Source organism: Trachurus japonicus, chromosome 24 (genome assembly GCF_045865225.1).
Source record: "Trachurus japonicus isolate A0001 chromosome 24, Traja_1.0".
Lineage (NCBI taxonomy): Eukaryota > Metazoa > Chordata > Actinopteri > Carangiformes > Carangidae > Trachurus > Trachurus japonicus.
The window spans coordinates 6,385,962-6,397,059 of NC_140930.1; the positions used below are offsets into that span (position 1 = coordinate 6,385,962).

Genomic DNA, 11,098 nt, shown 5'->3' on the forward strand with positions numbered 1-11,098 from the left:
CCGATCTCTCTGCTCGTCACGCAGCTGCGCAGCCTCGCAGGTGAGTTGGCTCCGCCCCCTTCGTCCTCTAACTCCTCCTCCTCCTCCTCCTCCTCCTCCTCCTCCTCCTGCAGTAGCATAGATATAACCCCCAATTCCAATCCGCCCCCTAAAGACTCCTTAAAGCCCTGAACCCTCACTGACTAAAGTGACGTCAGCTGTAAGTGACAGAGTGTGAGAGTCTGTGAGGGTCCAGATGCTGTAAATATGAATGGAACAGCACTTACCCACTCTCACGACATGTTACCTTGACAACAACATGTTGTTGACTCCGGTCTTGGACTGATAATTTACCGTACTTTCAACGCGCACAAGGTGTGTGAGGTGGACGGACTCAAAACAAAATGTTCCCGGATCAGATCTGATCAAATCATCATCAATAATCACAAACTGCACGTTAATACTGACAGTAAACTTCTTTTTTTCTTTCTTTCTTTCTTTCTTTTTTTTTTGGTTGTTGCTCCTGTCCATTAACAATAAAGAGAGCGGCGGAGCTCTCTCTGACTACGTGTGGTAATTTACTTTTTTTTTAACACTTGCGTTCCGACGGCATCTCATGTGTTTGACTTCACAACGCTATGAACTGTGGGTAATTCCCCTACCCCTAGGGTAAGGGGGCAGTAAGGGCTCATTCACTGACTCACTGACTTGATGATCTGACAATGGAACAGCCCTCACACACTCACGGACTTCCCGTTAATGCGCCTCTAAGTCAGTGAGTCCGTGAGGGGTCGGATTGGAATTGGGCCATAGTATATACTGACTAGATGCCGCGTTCTGCTTCTCAGCGTACGTCAACACGGCCGCCATCTTGGTCCGGGGTTCTGACCATAGACATGATATACATCTGACCAGCAGTCAGACCGGTCAGACCCTTGTAGAACACATTTCAGTGTGTTTATGCATGTGGGTGTGTGTCTGAGTATGTAAGTGTATGTTTAATACATTAAAAAAAATATATAAAAATTTTTCAAAGATTTTTTGTTGTTGTTGTATCATAAACATATGTCTGACATTTATAATAAACCAAACGGCTTGAAAATCGGTTGAATATTTGGTGAGTTATGGCGATTTTAATGGTTGATAGACGTCTGCCTCTGTTGACTAGTGCAGTAAGTAGACACGGCTTCCCCCTGACCAAGATGGCCGCCGCGTTGACGTATTCCACTCAATAGAGTTGCCTAGGAACGCGGCATCTAGTCAGTATATATATATATATATCTATGCTGCAGTAGAAGCTGTAACTTCCTGTTTCCTCTGTGTGTGTGTGTGTGTGTGTGTGTGTGTGTGTGTGTGTGTGTGTGTGTGTGTGTTTCAGGCGACGTGGAGCAGGTCGAGGGGACGGAGAAAATCACGGTGAAGATCTTTAAGAGCATCACGCTGGTTCACGAGGCCGGGATGGTCGTACTGGAGGTCGGACACTCGAACGCAACACGACACTTTTTACACTCATCATCATCCACCACATGTCGCCTGAAGTGGCTAAAACTCACCTGTTTATCAAAACTTTATTAACTCTGAGCACACGAACACGTCTGTTTTTATTTAAACCAGTTTAGAAACATTAAATATACAGTTTATGACATGATTATGTAGCTGCAGTCAGGTTTTATTAATGCTCAGTATTTGTTCTACATGTTTATTTCAAACTATTTTGTATATTTTATAATTTTATTTATGTTTTTAGACACAGATCTCACTCAGACCTGGTTACAGATACATTATTAACCAGTTATTACATGTTAATACATTCATTATACAGATATATACAATAATTATGACAATTTTTTATTTTTATCACACTTTTTCAAACACTTCAAAAATCTCAACACCAATAAACTCAAAGAGAAAAATGTAAAAACAACAGACAATTGAAGTAAAAAACTCTATAAACTAATTGATGCAGCAATATAAATCAATAATGATAATAATGAAAATGTTCTCGTCTCAGTGGGTCGCCAACCCGCTCAACGACATGTACGCAGACGCCGTCACCACGGTGATCCTGGAGGTCCAGTCCAACCCCACCGCCCAGAAATGTCAGTGAACGCATCACGAGGGAATTTATTTTAATTTCACTGATGAACAGAAACTTTACTGACGCTTGTTTGTTTGTTTGTTTGTTTGTTTGTTTGTTTGTTTGTTTGTTTCAGTCCACGAGGGCAGGAAGGAAACGTTCGACATGGAGCTGTTCGTCGAGCGACTGGAGCTGATGCTGCAGTGAGTCTGACACCTGTAGCTACACCTCGAAAATGGTTTTAATGGTTAAAATATCTGACAAAACTGTAGAATCTGACACTTTTTAAGTTAAAATTAAACCTAATTGATCCAAATATAAGAGAATAAAACTTTTAAATGAAGGTAGAGATTAAAGATTTTCTGTTTTCACCTGGTAAAATGTTTTTTTTTCCGTTTCAGCGACATGTTCGGGGACGACTGCGTGAATTTCAAAGACAGTAAAAGCCTGAGTGTGACGGTGGACGGAGTCACGGCGTGCATCGACCCAGAGACCAGAGTGAGTCCAGCGTCTGACATCTATTCTATACACGAACATTAAAGGGATAGTTCCACGATTCTCGATACTAATTCGATACCACGATTAAAAAAACAAAAACAAAACAGAACCCATGTACTTTTAAATTCACTACTTTATTGAAAACTGTTTCAACATCTTTTTGCACAGAATTTAATAGGGCTGCCCCCAAATAGTCGACCAAGCACCGGTCGACCAAAAAATCATTAGCCAACCAAAATTTCATTGGTCGATTGGTCGCAGGAAAAAAAAAAAACATTTGGAGCCGTGTCTGGTTAAAATTAAAGCAGAAGTAAGCGATCCGGTGGTTTTGGCTAACTTCCTGTCAGCAGATGGAGTTAGCAGTCCCCGCCCTCGTCCCTACGTCACCACATTCACGCGCATCCCTTGGCTGCACACACAGAGAGGACCGCCCCTTTATGCCGTTCTCTCTCCTCATTGGATAAAGGTTGTAGGATACAAGGAAAGTTTTCTCCTCGGCTTACAGCAGAGCAGAGTGACTGACAGACCCGTGTTTTGGACCAAACACTCTATAAAAGTGATTACTGTCGAAAGATATAACTATTTAAGACTTATATTAACACAAACATTCCGCTTACTTCTGCTTTAAGTCAAAATCAATATGACTGAACTGCAGAGGTGGCAAAAGTACTCATATTCTGTACTTAAGTAGAAGTACAGATACATGTGTAAAAAAATACTCTGGTAAAGTAGAAGTACTGATTCAACTCCTTTACTCAAGTAAAAGTAAGAAAGTACAGGCTCTGAAATGTACTTTCAAAGTAAAAGTAAAAAGTAAAAATGAATTTTTGCCGTTAATGAAACCTACATCATTTGATAATTTTGTTAAACAAAAAAAGTTCAGACAGAATAATCAAGATTGAACTGACCAGAGACAGTGTTTCCCAACGTTTGGGCCGCCACAGACCTCACAAATTTTTAAACAGCGTTTCATCACCTCTCATCTCTGCCAGTCACCACCGCGCGTACACACAGACACGGGCGCATGGACAGGTTGCGCTTTGCCGCTCGTAAACGGTAAATGCGCTATATCGCGCTGATTGTACGGTGTTCAACCCCCCCGTCGGATAGTCCGACCACCACCGCTTCCTTCCTCCATGCTGCTGCCTCCATGTCGCTGCTACAGTACAAGTTGGTAACTCGGTTCTCTCTACGCTACCGCCCCCCCCTCCCTCCTCCCTCCTCCCTCTTCTTCTCCCTCCCTCCCTCTCTAGTTCGTCACGTCTTTTACCGGTGCTTTTACGTCGTGTCAAAAAAAAAAGTAACAAGCCTGTTTTTACAATGTAAGGAGTAGAAAGTACATATTTTTGGGTATAAATGTAGGGAGTAAAAGTAAAAAGTCGTCAGAAAAATAAATACTCAAGTAAAGTACAGATACCTGAAAAATCTACTTAAGTACAGTAACGAAGTATTTGTACTTCGTTACTTGCCACCTCTGCTGAACTGTATATGAAAGGCTATAGGGCTTTTAATTTGAAGGGCCAGATACAGGAAGTCGTGACATGATTAGTCGAGTAATAACCTATTGGTCGACCAAGGGAATTATGGTGATAGGAGAATTTCCCAAAATGTTGAACTATCCCTTTAACGTCTGGTTCATCATAATGGTATAAATCAATACTCAATAATCAGCTGATAACACCATGGTGACCTCTGACCCTCAGGCCGTGACCTGCGCGGACGACGACTCTCTGAGGGAGATGGTGGAAGTGGCCGTCCACCGTCTCTACGACGCCCTGAGCCCCGCCTTCACGCCACGCCCCCTCTGTGATGTCATCAGCAGCAGCAGCGCGTTGCCGTCGGTGATGTAGCGGTGGACGATGAACTGGCGTTTCTCTGTCACTCTCTTCAGTCCTCGTAGTATCGATCGATCACCAATAATCGGTCGATAACGGACCGATGCAGATGTTCGTTCGTTCGTTCATTTCTTTGACTCGAGGACTTTTGAGTTTTTCCAGCTTCTTCGTTGGAAACTTGGTTCCAAAGGAATCGGCTTCAGGAGACGGACCACCAATACCTTTATTGATTGATTGTTTTTGTACTTGATTTGTCTATAAAACAAAAGTTTGAGTTCTTCACAAGGAAAATAAACATTTGTCCAGAGAGAGAGAGAGAGGGTCACTGAGTTTCTGTCCTCGAAGATAAAAAGTGAGTTAGATTTAATGTGAGTGAAACAACAATGACATCATCAATACTGCAGATAATTTATCAATCATCTTGTTTTCTATGAAACAAAATTAAGGTTAAAATCATCAAAAATGTTCGTATTGTTAAATAAAAGCAGAAAATTGTTGCATTTTAGAAACTGGAGGCAGAATTTTTTTTTTTTTTTTTCATTAATTTAGATTTTCTACAAGAATTTATCTGCAAAATATTTTAATTATTGATAAATAATTTAGAGTATTTTCTTTTTTACACTAACTTTAATATTTTTTTGGCTACAGGTTTTATGTTTTTATGATGCAAGTCGATCTCATCTTGGTCTGAATATTGATATTTTTAGATTAAAATATAAAAATAAAATCACCAGAGATTAAAATAGTCAATAAATTACATTAAAGCAGAATGTTTAAAAATGTTTTTGACAAATGATCCATTAATGAGAACCATGAGATCTTGCTGAAAGCTCAGGAAGAAACGTGAGTTGATAAAATATCAGAATATCAATAAAAACTCTTTATCGATCAGCACTTTAAATCAGACAGTAGAACGTTTTATTGTGAAAGGGCAGACTGAGCGGACGCCTCAGTCCGACGACGACACAGTGACGTTAACAACATGACTCGCAACCGACCTTTAATTGGATCAATACAGACGATCGTCAGCATGTACATAACACACAGACACACACATCACAGTGTACAGGACTCAACACACACACACACACACACACAGATAGACACAATATTAAAAATACTGACAAGTGCATTTGAATACCACAGAAGAGAAGAGAAGGCACTTTGAGCTCTGACATGTCAAAAATAAACATTTAAAACGATAATATGGCTTCAATCAATCGACAAAAAAAACACAAAACTTACCACAAAATAAATCTGACACAGTAAAAACATGTGATGAGAATAAACTCTGGTACCAAACAGCTCGAGTGACACAAACCAAACAGCTGAAAACACTCTGAAGTTTAACATCTGTGTCTTTATCCCCCCCCCCCCCAAAAAAAAAAACAGACACAGTCACAAAAATAAAAGCAACAACACAACGATATTTTATACAAAGATATATATACACACAGTAATAATAATAATCTGCCCTCGTACAGTAAGAAACAAACAGGTGAAATGTTCAGATAACTGACCTCAAACCAGGATAAAATAAAATAACAGGGAGGTGTTTTAAAACTGTTTAGGTTAGGACAATTTTATACTGAAGTTTTAAGTTTTTCCTTTATTTTTATTAAGTGATTTAACATTTTGTCTATAAAAATTTACAAAATAGTAAAAAAAAAAAATGCCCAATGTAACTTAAAATGTATCAAAAGTCCCTTCAATCAAATATTCAATTTATTATAAAAAAAAACAAAACAGTTGAGCCATCCATTTATCAATCACAATTATTGACTGAAAAACGACTTAAATTATTTGTTTCATTGCTGATCAACATTCAATCAATTAATCAGCTTATTGTTGCAGATGTGATACACAGTAAATACAATTGATTGACAGGTTTTAGTGGTTTTAAGGAGATGATGAACATTTATGTGATATAAAATACGGTGTCATGTAGCTCAGTGGGTCGAGTTGAAGGCACTTAACACTGTCACGTTCAAGGGTTCGATTCCCACTGAGTCTTAAAACAGAAACACTTTTTAACCCTTTAAACTCTCCAAACCTATTTTAACCCTATTTGTACTTTATTAATATCATTTATAGAATATAAAAACATTTTGAGCCTTAAAAATAAAACTTTGACCTCTGTGTTTTTGACTTTTACTGTTTTTTTATTTGGCAGCTGCACGTGTCATTGACTCTCAGTGCACTTTGACCTTTTGAAGCTGCAACTAATAATCATTTTGACTATTAATTAATCAATTAGTCTATCACACAGTAAAAAAAAAACAATTGATTCTGATGTAAAGACAAAAAAAAAACATCAAATAACCACAAATTAGAAGTTGACAACGTCAAATCTTTGGCATTTTTTGTGCTGTTGTGATAAAATATATAATATTTCTAAAGCTTTTAACAACATTATCCATTATTACAACATGTTGTGTTGATGCTGTTTCTATAAAATGCTGGTGACAAACACTTTGTCTCAATAGCGTCAGTTAGAAATAAATGTTTTTCTCTCATTAGACAGAAACTCTGTGCACATAAATGATTGTCATATTGAAGTTGAACCTTTTTGAAACATTAAGTTCAACTCAGCAACAGTTTGACTGATGACTGAGCTACAACAAGCGTTACATTTGGCCTTTAGGGAACTAAAACGAGAGCCGGGCTTCAGCTATAAAAGTGAACGACGACTTTATGTAACAGAAATAAACGTGTAACATTCAGGAGCAAAAAAAATCTTTGGTGGGACGTTCAAGAACTAAAAACGGACGTAGGAGCGTACAGTTGCTGGTCGTATCGTGTAGTGTGTCATCAGAAGACGAGTTGGTCTGAGTTTGTACGGTGGCTGGCGGGGACCAATCGGAGCTTTAGCGACATTTTATTGGACGAATAAAAGTATTGACCAGATGATCGATCACCACAGTTAAACACAGTTTGATTGTGGAAGCAACATCTGATCTGAGCACCGTTCAATCAGCACCAACGACGGTTTGATACCTGGAGAAGGTTCGATACCCAGCAGCGGCCCCTCGCTGCCACAGCTTCAACAGGACAATATGTTAGTTCGAGTCACTAAAGGACGTTAAAGAGACGCGGAGAGGACGGACGGAGCAGCGATTTGAAACCACGGTCTGACCACACAGGAGGACGACTGGAAGGAGACGTTTTGTTTCTTTTTCTTTTTCTTATTATAATTAGGGATCAACTGATATGGTTTTATCAGGGTCGATACTGATACCGATCATTAGTAATCAAGGAAACCGATATTTAACCGATATTCATTTGCAGTAAAAATGAAAATTTAAAAATAACACACCAGGGATCAGACTGAATACAGTCAACAGTTTGTTTCTGTTTTGTTCACTGTGAAAACCTTTGGGACATTGTTAAACAGCCAAGAGAGACGGCTTCGTTAGAGCCAAAGGAGTGCGTTTATGCGTTTAAAAAATACATTTATTTTATTGGTTATCGGTGAAAAAAAACGGCCGATATCGATTATCAAAAAAAAAAAGGGAAATATCGGTCGATAATCGGTTGAACTCTGATTGTAATTAAATTCATTAAAAACGTTTTTCTGATTGAATGTGTCTCGATGTGATCAGACTGAGATCTGCTGCAGCAACAAAGCGTCAGTGCGGCGGCTTCAGGACGGAGCCGCTTTAAGAAAATAAAAAATAAAAAAAGTCGTAAAAGTTTGTGAAACCAGCACAGGAGGACGTGAGCGGGACAAACCGGGCGCCGTCCGTCCCGTCCCGTCCGTCCCTCAGCACTGCGTCTCCTTGGTGTCGATCTGGTGTTGCCTCTGCAGCCGGAACATCAGCGCCTTCTCGCTGCGACTCACCGCGCTCGTCTCCGTCAGGTCCTCGAAGGAGCGCCGCCGCTGCTCCGAGCGCTGCGCCGGGCGGCCGAACGCCTCCTGCAGCGCCTCCTCGTCCAGGTGGGAGTCGAAGCTCGGGTCCTCCTGGATGGTGGCCATGCGGGGGGAGTCCAGAGGAGGAAGAGGAGGGGGAGGGGGAGGGGGAGGGGGAGGGGCCGCCACCGCAGGAGGAGGAGGAGGATGGTGAGGAGGAAGAGGAGGATGATGACAGCAGGAGTCTGGACCGGGGCCGAAGCCGAAGCCGGAGACCGGCGGCGTGCTGGTCTGCTGCGGACCGGACGGCTGGAAGCGCAGGTTGGTGGTCGGGAAGGTCGGAGGCTTGAAGATCCGGACGGACGCAGACTCCAGGCTGCTCAGGAGCTCGGCATTCTGGGAAAATGAACAGAGTCAGTTGAGTTGGTGTAGGGATGTCACGATTATAAATTTTCTTGGATAAATAATCACGGTAGTACGATTACCACGATTATTATGCATTAATTAATTTCACAACACTATATATGAATGTGTAAAATCAAATATAGTCAAAATATAACTACATTATTGATAATATACACAAAATATTTTAAGTATCATTAATATAGGACCAATTATTACTCCCCCAGAGGAAGTATTTGAAATATTGAAGTCATTAATTGTCATCTATACCAAATGTTTGAGTTTATTTTAATAATTTTTTACATTTTATTATTACAAATGGCACACTGACATTTAAATTCCTACCAATTTAATGTTACGTGAGGTAAATGGACCAGTATCTGTGCATTTACCTTTACTTTGGCGCTACATCTGCCGATACGGTTCCGATATAATCTTTTTTGGAGAGTGACAGTATTTAGAAATCTTTACGATAGATTACTTGTGGCGTTTAATACCACGAGGAATTGTGACAATAAGTAATCGTGACATCCCTAGTTTGATGGTTAAAGATGAACTCTCTCCTCCTCTGTGTCTCTAACCCTCCTCTCCTCCATGTGCGTTTGTTTTCAACAACGAAGCCGGTGAGAAATCAATCCATGGAGCGGTGGATAAGGTTATTTATCATCTACCATGTTACCATGTTTATATCTGTGTAGTCTTATCTGTCATAAACAAGAGATTACGGGTTACGTTTGTGTGGCGGTGCCGCAGAGACGAGAGCTGGGACACCGGGTCGGAGGCTCTGATCTTACAAGGTTGGTTTTCAGCCAAGAGACGCTAGGTGGAAGGCAGAGAGCCTCCATTCTCCCAGGTAATGATTCGTATCAGACATATTTCCTCCTTTTGCTGCAATTTCATTACATTAATTGTGAAAAACAAGTAATTGTGACATCCCTAAAATACACACAATCAGATACTCACACTGGGGAAGAACAGAGACTTTGTGGTTTGCTCGTATTGTTTATCCAGCTTCTTGTCCTGAGAGAAGAAGATAAAGAAACTTTATTAATCCTGAAGGAGGTTGTTCACAGAAGAAAAGACAAAAGACAAGAGTAAACTAAACTAATCTCTGCACATCTTATAAAATATATATTTAAATGACTGTCCACCTGATCTATACAGACTAAAGACAGGAAAGACTTTATCATCTTCAGATTCTGGCTGTAGCACCTTAATCCCTTAGTATTAGTCGTAATACATCTCTGTAACGCGTCAGTCAGACAGTGTGACAGTGTGTAGTTTAGTTTAGTTCCTGACAGAGACAGAACGGAGCGACTCACCACACAGTGGACCAGGATGCTGATAGGAACCCAGAAGAGCAGAGAGAACGCCACCACCGACCCCACGATGTTGTCGGCCAGAAACTTCCCAAACGTGTTGATGTCCAGTTTGTCGATGAAGTCCCACAGACGCTCCACCACGTCCTGCACCTGCTTCATGCACTTCCCCTGCAGGAGACACACACACACACACACACACACACACACACACACACACACACACACACACACACACACAAGCTGTGTTTACATGGAGCCAAATATTCAGATTAGATTCGGTTTAGAGTCCAAACTGAATGAAAATGCTCCATATAAACAGCTCAATCACAACAAACAAGCCCAAACCAAATCAAGTTTCATTCGGTTTCACAGAGGCAGAATAAACCTTTTCTTAAATCGATCAAAAGTATAAAACAATAAAATCAAATCATGTAAACAGTTGACCTGAAAGACTCATTCAGAAAGGATTCAATCAGAAAGAGGAAAAAGTCTCCATGTAAACCCACCTACACACACTCACATCCCGCTTGTCTTTAATGTGTTTTTTTTTGGGGGGGGGGTTTCCCCCTTTTACAAAGCATTTTATATAATAACACGTGAACATGGGGTGTTTTCTATTATAATAACACAAGGAAATAAATAATTAACCAAAAACTTAAACAAAAGAGGGGCTTTTCAGGGAAATATACCTTTCCAATGCTTTCAGATGTCTTCAAATTTGGAATGAGTGTGATGTCATACCATTCATCAACAGATGGTTTAAGCCATTTCTTTGTGATTACAGCTAAACTCAGTTCCAAATAAATAGTTTTCACACTCATAGTAGTTGAGCTAGAAGTTTGTCTTCAATGTGTTTTAAAGCTGCCGTGTGTGTGTGTGTGTGTGTGTGTGTGTGTGTGTGTTTCCACTCACCGCTCCGTCACAGAAGCCCACAGTGCAGGGTTTCCCTTTACGCAGGAACAGGAAGTTGCCCGTCTTGTCCTGGTAGGGGGCGCAGATGCCGCTGGTGCTCCGGCAGCAGACTCTGCACGACGCGTTGGTTTCTATAGAGACGAGAGGGAACAGATACAAGACTGAGACGGATGCATCATCATCATCATCATCACCACCACCACCACCACCACCTTGGTCTCAC

The 11,098-nt window shown here is 40.7% G+C and overlaps 2 protein-coding genes across 2 annotated transcripts in view; one reads left to right on the forward strand and one right to left on the reverse strand.

The window, feature by feature from the left end:
- The window catches only part of LOC146961252 (cleavage and polyadenylation specificity factor subunit 3-like), a 21,095-nt gene extending 16,655 nt beyond the window's left edge, over positions 1-4,440 (forward strand). Inside the window, exons 10-15 of the mRNA XM_085771696.1 lie at positions 1-40; positions 1,358-1,452; positions 1,991-2,078; positions 2,193-2,259; positions 2,458-2,554; positions 4,258-4,440. The exon at positions 1-40 is cut by the window's left edge and continues 59 nt beyond it. Of these exons, the coding sequence (XP_085627822.1) occupies positions 1-40; positions 1,358-1,452; positions 1,991-2,078; positions 2,193-2,259; positions 2,458-2,554; positions 4,258-4,404 (534 nt within the window). The 3' untranslated portion in view covers positions 4,405-4,440. The remainder of the gene's footprint in view (positions 41-1,357; positions 1,453-1,990; positions 2,079-2,192; positions 2,260-2,457; positions 2,555-4,257) is intronic.
- A 3,712-nt stretch (positions 4,441-8,152) lies between these two features.
- Positions 8,153-11,098, reverse strand: part of LOC146961253 (disintegrin and metalloproteinase domain-containing protein 17-like) — a 3,854-nt gene continuing 908 nt past the window's right edge. Inside the window, exons 2-5 of the mRNA XM_085771697.1 lie at positions 10,876-11,006; positions 9,964-10,131; positions 9,605-9,661; positions 8,153-8,635 (exon numbers count right to left, since the gene is read on the reverse strand). Of these exons, the coding sequence (XP_085627823.1) occupies positions 8,153-8,635; positions 9,605-9,661; positions 9,964-10,131; positions 10,876-11,006 (839 nt within the window). The remainder of the gene's footprint in view (positions 8,636-9,604; positions 9,662-9,963; positions 10,132-10,875; positions 11,007-11,098) is intronic.